Source organism: Chelonoidis abingdonii, chromosome 4, assembly GCF_003597395.2.
Source record: "Chelonoidis abingdonii isolate Lonesome George chromosome 4, CheloAbing_2.0, whole genome shotgun sequence".
Lineage (NCBI taxonomy): Eukaryota > Metazoa > Chordata > Testudines > Testudinidae > Chelonoidis > Chelonoidis abingdonii.
In genome coordinates, this window is record NC_133772.1 from 67,101,333 (window position 1) to 67,116,287 (window position 14,955).

At 43.5% G+C, this 14,955-nt stretch overlaps 2 protein-coding genes across 9 annotated transcripts in view; both read left to right on the forward strand.

Annotated features, from left to right (window-relative positions):
• Positions 1-2,281, forward strand: part of NADSYN1 (NAD synthetase 1) — a 34,024-nt gene extending 31,743 nt beyond the window's left edge. For 4 of the 5 annotated variants that reach the window (XR_012655764.1, XM_032770493.2, XM_032770579.2 and 1 more), the window contains exon 21: positions 1,602-2,281. Coding sequence is in view for 4 of the 5 variants with exons in the window: in XM_032770493.2 (XP_032626384.1) it covers positions 1,602-1,655 (54 nt within the window). In the remaining variant the exon portion in view is untranslated. The remainder of the gene's footprint in view (positions 1-1,601) is intronic. The other variant, XM_032770663.2, reaches the window with a different exon arrangement.
• Positions 2,282-9,750: 7,469 nt separating this feature from the next.
• The window catches only part of TPCN2 (two pore segment channel 2), a 58,716-nt gene continuing 53,511 nt past the window's right edge, over positions 9,751-14,955 (forward strand). For 2 of the 4 annotated variants that reach the window (XM_032771029.2, XM_032771178.2), the window contains exon 1: positions 9,774-10,014. Coding sequence is in view for 2 of the 4 variants with exons in the window: in XM_032771178.2 (XP_032627069.1) it covers positions 9,882-10,014 (133 nt within the window). In the remaining 2 variants the exon portion in view is untranslated. Of the gene's footprint in view, positions 10,015-14,955 lie in introns of all 4 variants that reach the window. The other 2 variants (XM_032771102.2, XM_032770945.2) reach the window with 2 other exon arrangements.

Sequence of the window (14,955 nt, forward strand, 5' to 3'; positions counted from 1 at the left end):
AAACCAAGGGAGGAGAAACTGGTTCGTAGTTGGCAAGCCATTCAGGCAACCCCGATGCGAACTCTGCTCCACATATCTACACCCGTAGACACATCACAAGACCTAACCAGATCAGCCACACCATCACGGTTCATTCACCTGCACGTTCCACCAATGTAATATACGCCATCATATGCCAGCAATGCCCCTCTGCTATGTACATCGCGCCAAACTGGACAGTCTCTACGGAAAAGATTAAATGGACACAAATCAGATATTAGGAATGGCATATTACAAAAACCTGTGAGGAGAGCACTTCAACCTCCCTGGCCACAGTATAGCAGACCTTAGGTGTCCATCCTGCAGCAAAAAAACTTCAGGACCGACTTCAAAGAGAAACTGCTGAGCTTCAATTCCATCTGCGAATTTGACACCATCAGCTCAGGGTTGAACAAAACATGTGAATGGCTTGCGAACTACAGAACCAGTTTCTCCCCCTGGTTTCACACCTCAACTGCTAGAACAGGGCCTCATCCCCCCTGATTAAAACTAACCTCATTATTCTAATTGCTTGCTAGCATATATATACCTGCCCCTGGAAATTTCCACTACATTCATCTGACGAAGTGGGTATTCACCCGCGAAAGCTCATGATCCGAAACGTCTGTTAGTCTATAAGGTGCCACAGGATTCTCTGCTGCTTTTTTGGGAAATGAGTGCACTAAGGGTTTCCCTTGGCCTGGAAATTCTGTCATCACAGGTCACACACTTGTAATTCCTAAGAGAATCATCCTCCAGGACAATGTCACGTGTTGTCTGTTGTGTTCCTGTATTTGTAGCACAAAGCCCAGAGATAAGATGTTAATTGGCGAGAGCTTGAGACAATGGTTTTATTCAGATTCACCAGACCTGCAGTTACGGCTCATTTCATCCTCCAGCACAAAGGGGCTGTCGCCCTGGTAGATCTACCAGTGTGAGGGAATTCCCAGGTGGTGCAGCTCTGATGCCACCCTCCATGGCACGATCTCTTCTGCACTCTACTACTACCTGGCTTCCAAAATGGCCCCTGGGGCCTTGAGCAGCTGGCATAATTTAGAGCAGCTGTGAAGTGATTGGGGCATGGGCTGACCAGGGGCGATTCTGTATTTTGCCGCCCCAAGCACAGCAGTCAGGAGGCTTTTGGTGGCACGCCAGCGGGAGGTCCGCCAGTCCCACGCCTTCGGCATACCTGCCGCCGAATTGCTGCCGAAGCCGCGGGACTAGCGGATCTCCCGCATGCGTGCCGCCAAGGGCAGCCTGACTGCTGCCCTCACGGTGACTGGCAGGCTGCTCCCCACGGCTTGCTGCCCTGGGCACATGCGTGGTGCGCTGGTGCCTGGAGCCTCCCCTGGGGCTGACACAGAACCTGTCTGAAGGATCAGGGACTGAGAGTGGTTGCAAATCCTTTGCATACACCTTTCTCAGCTGTTTCCAGTGCTTATTGGACACAGCTGAAAATCTGGCCTATGGCTTATTGTTCCTCAGTTCATTGTTCACTACCCCAATTCCTTGTGTGAATCTAAAATTAATAGCAGAAATTAAATGCAAATTTGTTTTTACCTCTGTACCTTGTTTACTTACAGGTTTCCAATCTAGAAAGTAAGGAAGGGAAGCCTGTACTTGAAGATGTGGACTGACCACGCTCCATTCTTATACTACTGACTTAATAGTGGATCTACAAACACAACATTCAAGGACAGAGTATATTCTGAAGATCAGCATGGTTCCAGTGTCTGAACAGACTATAGAGCTGATTTATCTTTTTGTTACCAGTGATATCTGTAATTAATCAAACCCAAATTAGTTTGGACAAGTAAGTTTCAAGCTGTATTCATGATTCTGAATGGTTTGCTTTAGCTATTCACTGTTTGTTATTCATGGTGTGCGATTGGTCACATACTTCACATGATCATGGCTGAAACTTAAAATGTAAAAATAAAGATTGGACTTTGGGGTTTTAATTTTTGGATAATTAATCATTCATGATTCATTAATATTTTCACATATACCCAAAGATTGTCTGAGTACTTGGAAATAACAAGTGATATGATCCCTCCAATCATAGAAACCTGGGTCCGTGCTTTTGTATGAAAATGTGTGTGCCCATATAAAATTTGACTGGGCCTAATGAATGGTCTGCATGTGATTTTTATCTAACATTGAACTGAAAGCAAAAAACTTTATAGTCTCTGGCTCATGCTGCTGTGAAAAAAACTAAGTTTTCATTTTATTGTGTAATAAATTCACATTTTAATAATGCTAATTGGCTCTGTTCTTAACATTTTTTTTTATTTACATAGAATTGACTAACTCATCTGGTTTAGTGATTGGAACAGCAGAGTAAGATTCTAATTTAACAAGGTATTTGAGCATGTGCCAAATTTTACATACATGAGTAGTTTCTAATGTGGCCCAGATCAGCACTCCTAAGGTCTGTTTCTGGCTCTGCCATCTACTTGGTGTGTAACTTTTGAAATTCACTTTAATCTCTGAGTTTCAGTTTCCTCATTCCTAAAATAGGGATCCTGTCTAGTTGATATAATGCTGAATGCGTTCTGAGATCCTCAGATAAAAGGTACTTTACTATTATCTGTAAAACATTATTTAAAGGTGAGCTGCAAACAAAACTGAGCATGTGCCCTTTTTTTCTTCTTTATGATTTATAAAGAAAACTTTGGTATACATGATGTGTAAAATGTTCCCTCAGTGTCTGGCACTCTTTTGAAAAGAGATGGGGATAAGTCTGGTATTCTGGCTAACATTTCTGTTCCCACTTAACCTGGTGCTACTGTCCAAGGCTGAGCATGCACTGTCATCAGTAAGTGAATAATGGCTGCTTTTACTTGCCTGTGTAGTCACTATGTTAATGAAACTGAGCTCTTTACTCTGTAAAACACTTGCAGACAGAGTGAGCATAGGAGAGATGGTTATAAAACCAGCTTTCCCTTAGCATTCACTAAGGCTGCCTTACCCACCCTCCTCTTGCTCTTCACTTATTTTAAGCTTCACCATCTCATAAATGTGTCCTAAGTTGTAGACATATACAAAGGGAATGAAGGCAAGAGTTAGTCATGTTTCCCTTTTCATCTGTTGCCTTAACATTTAGCCACTTACTTAAATTCACTGAAGTTACGTATGATGCCCTTTTATTAGGGCCTTTGTCCAGCTCTGAGCATAACAATGTTGTGATGTTACAGTAGGGAATTCTAGACCTAAATCATGCCTGGATTTCTGCTGTTGAAATAGACTGCAGGCAAGGTGGTGGATGGACACAGGGCAAGTTTCCCACCATTCCCTACCTCCTGCAGACCCAGAAGAGCATGGAGCCATTCATGAAGGCAACAGGCCGATCAGCCTTTTGGCAAGGGTCCCATAAAGTCCTGGTTGGAGTCTAAAGCTGACTTCCCCCTTCAGACTCAGGTGGCCTTATTGGAATCCTGGGAGGTGGGTGGGCACAAGCCCGCCCACATCTAAAGTCTCCTTCCCCAGCCTTGCAGGAGGGACCGCTGGACCTGGGAACCAACTGAATACAGGGGACAATGAATGAATAACAGGGTCAGGAGTGAAGGTCACAGGTTCAAAACCAGGGATCCAGAGGGGGACACCAAGGAGAGAACCCTGGACATTGCCCACTGCTCCTCAAAGCTGTCTGGGGAGCCAGTGAACGCTGCTCAGAGGAACTCTGCCTGGATGCATGAGACCAGAGAGGAGCAGAAATAGGCCCCACAGTTGCAGGGCACCCCATCATCTAGTGTCCTCTTCCTGGTGTTGAGGACGGCCACTTTAGCCAGTTCCAGGAGGAGGTTGACGAGGAGGTCTCATGACTTTGTGGGGCCACAGACAGAGCATGCAAATATAAACAAAAGTAGGGAAAAGTGCAGCCAGAACCTCATCAGGAGGTTCTGGAGGAGCCAAAATAGGGGCTGCAACCTGGCACATTCAAGATAAGTGAGTGCCAGATTCTCCCTCACATTGCAAAAGAGGCAAGTGTCAAGGACAGAGGCAAACCGTGCCAGGTACATGCCCATGCTCATGGTTCCATGGAGGAGCCACCAATCAATATCTCTGGCGGCCTGTGGGACCAGGGTGGAATAGAGGCTAGCCCACAGGACTTCCTCACCCTCCACAGGTGGTAGATAGTCCTGCCATTTGCTATCAGGGTGGGACATGAGGGTGACCACTACTGCCACCTACTCTCCCACTAGGGGAGAAACCTGGGTTGGATGCAGCTGCCTCTGCAGGCACAACAATTGATGCTCTGTGAGCCAGAACCAGCAGAATTTTGAAAAGGTAGATTTTGTTTTTAACTTTTCATGTGGCCTGGAATCTCAGTCAGAAATGAGAGTTCTTCTCCTTTCACTGTTTTGCTAAAGCTATTGCTTCCTACCTCTTTTGACAATCATAGGAGAAAAGGAGCAACGAAGGGCTGTTGGTTGCGGGGGTCCTCAGTGTGTTTCCAACTTACAAAAGAGAAAGTGAGAACAGCCAGAATCACATAATTATATCTTGGCAGGTAGACTTCCTGCTGCTACTCCTACACTATTGAGCATTTTAAACACTTAACAATTAAGATGAATCTGTCGGACTGTTCTTGTGTTTCCATTGTGGCACTAACACTGCAAATGACCATTTCCTACCACACCACTGTCAGATGCTGGTTGAACCAATCAAATGTATCATTTTAACATTTGTTTTTGAAGTTCTCTCAGTGTTGCCCTTATAGCAGACAACATCCTTAATTCAGCATTTACCAACAGTTAGCCCACAGTGCTATTAGCCATACCATCATTTCCCCCTCTCTTGTAAAGGGAAATAACTGTGGTCAGCTGTTGGCAAATGCCAAGTTAATCATGATCACTCTATCAGTAACTCACCAAAGGGAATGTCATGTAGTTATTTCCAGTGTTTAAGAAACAGGTGGAGAAAAGTGTTAGGCCTGCTGCTGCTCCCTTGGAAGTCAATGGAAAAACCTAATGAGAGCCAGTTCTGGCCCATAATCAGTGGGAGCTAATGCTGTGTTTCTGTTGCCAAAATATACCAACTCATTTTCCCCCTGTTGAAATGTCATATTAAACAGAGCAAGATAACACCTTCAAAATTCCACTAGGTGTCTTAGTACTAATTTTTTTTTTTAAATAAATGGCATGTTAGCACCATGTCCTCATTTCTAATAGTTGAATTCAAGTTCTGGCAGGCTTGGACTTGTTCTGAGCTGATTGTGGTGGAGAGAAAAGAGAAAGAAAAGGGGGAGAGTTGGCAACTCACCTTAGATGTCACAATCCTATTATCACCATTGGGTGTTTAGTAATTGAGTGTTCAGACTAATCGGTTCTGTCTGCGGTTTTATCTTTCCTGGCTATTTGCTCTTGCAAACTATCTCCTTTGGTAAGTCCTTTTCTCTCTAGTCTCCTCTTGGATTCATAAGTGATCATTGCTGAGGCTGGGTACACAGAACAAACCTGGTAGAATGCCTGGAGCAGGGGTGTGGTCACCTATTGAAGTTAATGAGACTCTGAACCCGAGTAATGACTGGAGCGTCAAACCAATGGCTGTTAGAAACCAGCACACTGGGTGGGATATTGAGGCACACTGGTCTACTTTAATTTTTGAGTTTGGGACTGTGTCCAGGTCAAGGATTTTGGTTGTCCCATTATAAAAACAGGTGATGTGAAAAATTGACATATGAGTTCAGATCCTAAGCACACAGCAAGGTTTAGTTCAGGCCTAGCTTTCATTAAGATGGATAATATACTTCTGAAAAGTTAGTGTTTCTAACTATAAATATTTCGCAGTTGGAACACTGACTTGCCCAACATGCCCTATAGTTGAACTGTTATTCAGTAATACGTCATATCATTTATTGCTTAATCTTAAAAAGAAAATTGCCTAAATGATTACTACACAAATTTCAGTTAGTTTTGGAAAGTGGGTTTTTTCATAAGGCAGTAACTTACATTTTAAAAACCAAATCAGGGAAGCAATTACATCTCAAAAATATATTGACAGTTCAGTGATGCTCCCACACAAATAGCCATATCGGTACCATTAGGTGTGAAAAAGCTTTCTCACAGTAGGATTTTGGCTTAACATTTTTTGAGGCTGTCCTACATATCAAAGTAGGCTTTAAAAATTGAAAAGTCATTTAAACAGTGGAAAAGTTATTCTTTGTTAAAACAAATAAACCATCCCAAACAATTTTAAGTGAACATTTGAGATGGTGAAAAATAGTGGCAAGGTGATGCTAGAGACTGAAGTTGTTCTACTGAATAAGTACAGCACATAGTGACATTGCAATCTTTCCCTTACTGCTCTGCAGCCTCAATTCTGTCCTGATGGAACTGCTTTCAAGGGTAGGGAGATAGCAAGGACTACACGGGCATTGAGACTGACCTGAAACTGCCAGCCCCAGTACCAATTACAATAGTAGTACCTGTCCACTAACGATGATCTCAGACCATCAGTTTATTCCAGTGGAAGAATATTTTTAACACTGCATTTTTCAAAAGCCAATTAGGAAGAGCTAAGCACTCTGGGTATGTCTTCACTGCAGTAAAACACCCACGCCTGACTCGTGTGAGCTGATTCAGGTTGCAGAGCTATAAAATTGCAGACTAGAGCCATGAGGATCTTATTGCCTGGGCTCCAGCCCATGCCTACACTGAAATTTTATAGGCCCGCAGCCTGAGTCAGCTGACATGGACCTGACACAAGTGTTTAATTGCAGTGTACACATAGCTAAATACAAGGTGGAACAGATTGTTAAGCATAAGAGAATAGACCATTCAAGGTGAAATAGGACTACTACTGCAGGGGTGTTAAATATCTACTTCATTTATTTAGCTGAAGAGCTCTGTATAAACTCACAAGCTTTTCTCTTTCATGATGAGAACTTGGTTCAATTAAAGATATTACCTCACTCACCTTGTTGCTCTATTATCCTGGGACCAACATGATTACAACACTGCAAACATTAATAATTATCAAACCCATTTAAATCACAATGTGAGGATACTGAACCATGAAAAGTATTCAAGAATTCCCCCTAAATCTGTCAGAAGAGCATTCCTCTAAGTGATGCTTCTGTCATCTTTGCTTACCATAGTAGACATCTGAATATGAATCAAGTGACAAAAGGAAAAATATCACCTAATACAGGCCTTGTGAAAAACCCTCTTCTTCCCCCATCACTAAAGAGAGGAGGGCATACAGATTTAGAAAAATGGGCAGGTTGTAAAATAAATTGACCACCAGCTGTGACTACACAGATTTATGCTAACATTCCATCTTAAAAATATCATGGCCAGAATGGCTGTATGTAGTAATTTCCCCCAACGTTCTCATATAGCTGGAAGTTTTCTCTTAAATGTAAAATCAGTTCTTTGCTAATCTCTCAATTCTTTTATATTACAAAAATTACCTATATGTCTACAAATTAAAGTCTCTCAATCTCTGTTTTAAGTCTTGGAGATACATTGTAAAGTCCATAAGAACTAGAAACGCATAGAACCTTGTTCAGATGAGACATACTGTTAATTTAATTACACAGGACATATTGCCCATTAATCATTTGACTATAGTTCTCACTATATTTTACCCTTTCCAAACTGCACCTGTAGTTGACACTGCATAGTAAAGAATTACAACAAAAAACTGTAATCCTACAAAGTCATCTAGAACTTTAAAGGCACACAATAGAAGGGAAATCTGATGCAACCTGTGGATAAGGTGTGAGAATGGAAGGTTTAATTATTCTGAATCACACAGTCTGGTGGAAAATACACTGCTTCTTTGAAAACAAAGAGAGGTTTTGATAGAAAGTGCAATTTCCAGTGAACTCCTTGGCTTCCATAAATTGTTTGTTTCTAAAAACAATGTTGCAGGTAAGTACAGTACAGGTTTCAAAACATTTAATTATAATAATGAGCATACACGCTTCAGGGCAGGGATTGCGTCATCCTAAGTGTTTATACAGTACTCTGTGGTCCTGATCCTGATTGGGAATTGTGGGTGATACTGTAATACAAATAATAATCTATATTGTGCTTTACATGTTCAAAGCACTGCACACAATCAGCTGTCACTAATTCTCAGAACACTCCTCGGAAGTGAGTGCATAAGTAGTCATATCTTCATTTTAGACAGTACAAATTGAGACAGAAGGTGAAAAGACTTAGCCAAGGCTATACAGTGAGTAGGTGGCAGAGACAGGACTTTCCAAGTTCTAATCCAGTGCTCAGTCCTCTGGAAAAAATGTTATGGATGATATGACAGTTAATAAATGAGGTTCTTAATTCCATCTGTGGTCACTCAGTGCACAGTAAGCCCACCCTTACCTCATGTTATTGGATTCTACTCTAAAGAAGCTGGCCTAATGCCATGTATCAAATATTAGCCAAAAGCTTTCACATAGGTCCAGATCCTCAAATATTTAGGCACCTAAATCTCCAATGGACCCAAAATACCTTTGAGGATCTGGGCCAGGGGTAGGCAACCTATGGTACGCGTGCCAAAGGAGGCACGTGAGCTGATTTTCAGTGGCACTCACACTACCTGGGTCTTTGCCACTGGTCCGGGCGGCTCTGCATTTTAATGTAATTTTAAATGAAACTTATTAAACATTTTAAAAACCTTATTTACTTTACATACACCAATAGTTTAGTTATATACAGGGCCGGCGCTAGGGTTTCTCGTGCCCTAGGCGCACGGCCATTTCGCCGCCCCCTGCGCTGATCCCACGGTTCCGGTGGAGCTGCCGCAGTCATTCCTGCTTAGGGTCCGTTGATCCGTGGCTCCGGTGGAGCTGCCACAGTTATGCTGCGGGTGGTCTACCGGAGCAGCGTGAGCAGCCGACTGTCCGCAGGCATGACTGCGACAGCTCCACCAGAGCCACCTGTGGCCCCCCCCGCAAAATGCCGCCCCCCGAAATAATCCTGGTGCCCTAGATGATTGCCTAGGCTTTCTAAACGGTAGCGCCGGCCCTGGTTATATATTATAGAAAGAGACCTTCAAAAAACGTTAAAATGTATTACTGATACGCAAAACCTTAAATTAGAGTGAATAAATGAAAGGTTGCCAACCCCTGATCTGGGCCATATTTACTGCAAATGAAGTACTGTGCTGTCTAGCTATACAGTGGTTTGGAGAGACCAGTGGCAGCAGAACTACTCCAGGATCAGACCAGGTACTTGATCTGTACTGTCCAGTTATGCAGATTTTTTTTAAAAACTGGGTCCTGATTTGCTGTCTTGTGCAGCTTTACAGACAACAATCACGATGCTGTGTTGGCAATGTAGACTCCAGCCCTTCAGGAGATTTATAGTTCTGCTCAGTGTGAACCAAGGCAGCAGGAGTGACTTTGGGATACTCTCCCGTGGAGAAATGAAAGTGTTTATCACCTGTGTACTGACTTCCCTGCGCCAGCTGAAGGAGAAAGCCTGGTACAGCAGCGATCATGCTGACAAAGCTGTGAGTTACCCAGCCAGGAAGAGGGGCTCCAGGGCGTCACAGCAGCAACGAGACCCAGCCCCTATTATCTCCCGCTTCCACTGGCAGATCCTGAACCCCACTGCACCCAGGAGCCCTCGGAGCACCAGCCCGTCGCACACTGAAGCCCATATCCTAGTCCCTGCGAGTCCCCCCTCGAGAGCCCGCCGGCTGCACTACAGTCCCCCATGGGGGCGGCCGGGCCGGGGTCAGGCGGCTCCTCCTCCCGCTGGTTGTCGGGTCACGTGTAGCGGGCGGAGCCGGCTCTCCCGGGGCAGAGCCCCAAGCAGAGTGCGAGCGGTTGCCTTCCTTTCCGCTTGTGAGCCGGGCGGCCGCGGCTGAGACCTGCTACAGGGGAGCGCCTGGCGCCGCCGCTGACCATGGAGGAAGAAGCCGGCGCCGAGAAGAAGCCCCTGCTGCCTGCCCGGACAGCAGCCCGCGGCTGCCCGCCCAGGGGAACCTTCGGGGCCGGCGACTGCCCCGATCCCGCGGCCTCCTGCACCGTGCAGGACGGTGAGTGGGGCCGGGGGAGCCTTGGGCATGGTGCCACGGGCTGGTGCCTCGCAGAGGGGTCCCACTGAGGCACGGAGATCCTGGGGCGCTCCGCGGCCTGCCCAGAGTAAAGTGGCATCTATATAAGCGCCTGCCCCTCTGGGGGAGCCAGTAGTGGGTAGGTTTTGTCCCGTAGAGCATAGGCACTGCAGCCCGTGTGGGGGAGCGAGAACCTCTAGACCCCTTAGATCAGCGATCTCAGTGCCCAGGGGTATTGCCTAGACAAGCCCATAGAACAGGGACTTCAGCGCCTGCTGGGCGGTGCTTGTAGCATATGGACTGGTGCCTGCAGAACCTAACGGGTGGGTGGCAGCTGCAGAACAGAGATCCAGGGCCAATGGAATGATGCCCCTAATCGTTCTAGACTGAGGGCTTGTCTGCAGGGGGAAACTGAAGAAGTAGTTGATGGTGGAGTAAAGTGCACTTGCGTAGCTCCACATCTGGACACTGTACTGGAATAAAGGTAATTTTATTCTGGAACAGTTTGCTCGGCTTTGGAAGTGCACTGTTTATTCCAGACTAAAGTGATTGTTTATTCCTAAATAGGATTTCCACACAGGGAGCTATTCCAAATTAGCTGTCCTGGAATAAGATAGTTCTGTCAATTTCCCAGTGTAGACAAGCCCTGGTGTATCAGGTTTAATGCCCAGAGACTGATAGTGTGTATGCATAGCTGGCATGTGGATTTCAGTTTGATTTGTCACATTGCATTACTTACTGTCACTATGCCACTGATTTATTTACTTACTTGTTTTGGATGACCAGCTGACTAGGGATAATGAGTGAAGAAAAACAAGAAGACTTGAGGTTTAAGCTTTTCTCAACGCTCCACTCCTGCATCATGCTGTTTTCTTTCAGATTTTTTTATGTTAAGAGCTAAATGCTGTTTTTCCTCTCTCTTACAAGAGATGTAGACGTCTTAAGTGGGTGTTTAAGATGTCTTTATGTTGAAGGGAAGGTGTTATGGAAACTTCACACTGTCCTTAGGCGGGGATTTTCAAAGGAGCCAAAGGGAGGTATGTGCTTAATTCCAATTTGAAATTCAGCAAGAGCTGGGTGGCTAACTCTATAACTCTTGTCAAATTTCAGTAAGAATTGAGCCCCTTAGGCTTCTTTTGAAAATCTCAGCCTTAGATTGCAAGCTTTTTGTAGCAGGCACTTTACATAATTGTGTCAAAGTGGTCCAGTTTTGTACTGAACTCAACTGAATGCCACTTACTCACCATTGTGTGACTTAGACCTTAGTCCATCCTGTGCTTTGCTGCACATTGTGCTACCCACATTTGCCATTCTTGCCTGGCAACTGCTCTTCTCTTCAAATCTTCCCATTTCACGTTGAGATGCTTAATGTCGTGCAGAACTGTTTATTTCCATGTTATTCGCAGTCTTCCTCTCTTTCTTCTTGCATTTTCTGGCTTCCATTCAAGGGCAGTGTTTGGTACGTGTTCTCTTTCCATTCTCAGCACGTGTCCCAGCTACTGATGTTTTCTTTTGTAGATTTTTTTTGGAAGGGTGCCTTGTCCAGTAACTTTTCTGACTTCTTCCATTGTTTGACTTCTCGTGTTAAATACTGCTCAATATAAGGGTAGAAGAATTGGGCCCAATCATGTCTACACTACGAGCGCTATAACTGCGTTGCTACAGCTATGGCTCTGTAGCGCCCTTGTGTAGATGCTTCCTACATCAACAGAAGGGTTTTTTCTGTCACTATAGGTATTCCATCTCTCTGAATGGCTGTAACTAGGTTGATAGAAGAATGCTTCCATTGACCTAGCTGTGCCTGTGCTGGGTGTTACGTTGACATAGCTATGGTGCTATGAGGTGTGATTTTTTTCACACCCTGGAGTGCTGTAGCTATGTCTACCTGACTTTGAGTGTAGACTAGGTCTTTGAGTAGTGCATTCTTGGTAGTGCATAAATCACACACAACTGTCTTTACTAGAACTGCAAACACATTTATTTTAATATAGAACCTAAGCGTGGGATTTTCAGCATTGCCTTAACGCTATTCTTACTGAAATCCGTGGAACTGGAATTAAGTCAATACTGGGTGCTTTTAAAAATCCCATTCTAATTGTTCCCTCCACTCCCCAGTTCCTGACAATATTCCTGAAATCAACTTTGCCCTTATTGTTCTGCGGTCACACAAATGAGGAATCTAAGATTTAAAAAGATAGGAATAATAAAGGTCTTTTCTGCTGTGTGGAAGTATCCTCTGTATTTTTTTCAAAGCAATTTAATTTCTGTTGCATTCATCTTCATGGTTGATGTCACGGTCTGTTTAAAAAAGATATGGTTGTTATGCACAAATATGCAGTGAAATTTTTAAATTGTTTTCTGACCTCTTAGGAAATTGAATGCTGTTCAAATCAGTCATCTGGGAAATAATTTCAGTGGTGCATATTGCTTAGTAATGGCTCATGCTTTTGAACCAGGGATGTGGACAAAGCTATACTAGCTATGGGATCAAATTTTTTCTCATAATGTCCCGGTCAGCCTCCTTGACTGCCATGTCCTGCAGGGATAGTTTGGAGGTGCTGTTACTGAACTTTTGTCAGCTATAGGAACATCATGAGAAGTTGGCATTTTCTCTTAAAATTCAGGCACTCTGTAGCCTGTCATTGGCATGTATTATGTGTGTGTCTGAGCTCTGTCATCATTTGTTCTCTGATGGGGACTCTTCTCCTCCCCTACAAGCATGGACTGTCTCTGGCTCCCTTCACTGGGTTAATTACTGGGGCAATCAAAGATTCCTTGATGCCAAAGGCATATAATCAAAATAAAGGTGGAAGTGCTCACTTTTCACTCTTGCTGTATATGTAACCTACTACAGACTTTGTTAATGAATTTTGGATTGATAATTTCATAATGGGCTGAAACTGCAGCAAGGGAAATTTAGGTTAGGCATCAGGAAAAACCTCCTAACTGTCAGGGTAGTTAAGCATTAGACTAAATCACCTGTGGAATCTCCGTCATTGGACGTTTTTAAGAACAAACTCTGGCAAGCATTTGTCTAATCTGCCTAGATAATACTTAGTCCTGCCTTCGTGAAGGGTACTGGACTAGATGACCTGTCAAGGTCTCTGGCAGTCCTACATTGCTATGATAATATAACTGTTATGTAGCGATGCTTTATTTTACTTCATTACGTGCTATCAGCTTTTCCTTTGTTTTGGATCCTGCCCTGGTAGATGTAGTAGTAATAGATATAAAAAGAGAGTGGCACCACTCCACTGAGTTCAGTAGGATCAAGATCAGGTGCAGAATTTTGAAGCTATGTATCTTTTTTTTTAAAAGGTAGATCTGGATAACAGACTAAAATTGTGTTGAACTATAGATGCTACCAAAAAAGAATTTGGCTGAGACTCTGTTAAAGATAAATTGTTCTGATTTTCTTTCTCTGACTTTTGCTGACTGGAAGTGCAGCCCTTTGTGCCCGTAATAACAACTGAGTAAGAGTCAGTCACTTAGAAATCATTCCAACAGGATTTATTTCACTTTTCCTTTTCTCTGATTAACCTCTCTATGAGCCCTCGTAGTGGAAGGGATGTTTTTGTCAGCAAAGCAGTAGGCTTCTGGGAATCAAATACTCAAATCCTGACAAAGAAATCCTGGTGCTGAGTGCAATGTAAGTTACTTAGAGCTTAATGTCTACATGGAGCAACTTGCTGGCATGATACAATTATCAACATAATTTAGCAACATCAAGTAAACTGAAAAAAGGCGACTATGACACTGAATAAGAGTGTCCAGGTGGGGAATTATAACTATAGCAATAAAGCTATACCAGTATGTTCTGTGTTTGTACAGTGCCTAGCACAATGGAGTCCTGGTCCAGACGCTCTGGTAATAAAAATAATTAACAGTAGTAATGCCAATAAATTTTCCTTTGTAGAGAAGCTTTCAGTGTGTGGATGTGTGTGTCTTTTTAGTAGACCTTGCAAATAGAAGTCCTGTCTGCTCACATAGACATTAAAGTTCTTTTTAGAAGAGGGGTTATCCTTGTGTTCTTGTCCTTAATGTCCTCTCCCACTCCCCATACTGTTGTGCACCATGTGCGTTCAGCTGATGGTGACCTTCATTGTCAACACCTGGTTGATTTTCAGTGAAGCTCTGTGTGTAGTTAGTGATAGACATTGGTGTCCGTCCTTTGTTTTGAAAGGTGCTGTGTAAATGTAAGAATCTTCTCATTCTTATACCACATGTGTGTGGGAGTATGTAATATTAATAGGGACTGAGATTATTCCTGTGGAGTAAGTGAGGGTTCAAATAGCAAGTATATTATACTTTTTTTAAAGCCATAGCTACCTATTTTTTAAGGTTTCCTGCAGACTCTTAACTATGTAAGATATTGGAGGTAATTGTCCTGCTCAACTCAGCATCTGGTGAGGCCTCAGCTAGAGTACTGTGCCCAGTTCTAGGTGCTTCACTTTAGGAAAGATGTGAACAAGTTGGAGTCCAGAGGAGAGCAACAAAAATGATAAAAGGTTTCAAAAACCTGACCTAGGAGGAAAGGTTAAAAAAAATTGGGTATGTTTTTCTTGAGAAAAGAAGACTGATGGGGGACCCTAAGTCTTCAGATACATTGAGTGTTACAAGGAGGACAGGGATCCGTTGTTCCCCTTGTCCACTAAAGGCTGAACAAGAAGTACTTAATGGGCTTAATCTGCAGCAAGGGAGATTAATGTTAGATATTAGGAAAAACTTTCTAACTATAAGGGTAGTTAAGTGCCAAGGGAAGTTGTGGAATCCCTATCAGAACAGATTAGATAAACACTTGTCAGGGATGGTGGTTGGTATACTTGGTCCTGCCTCAGCTTAAGGGGCTGAACTTAAATGATTTCTCTTCCAGCCCTACATATCTCTGATTTTGATACTACATTTTGAGCGATATTGTTCATT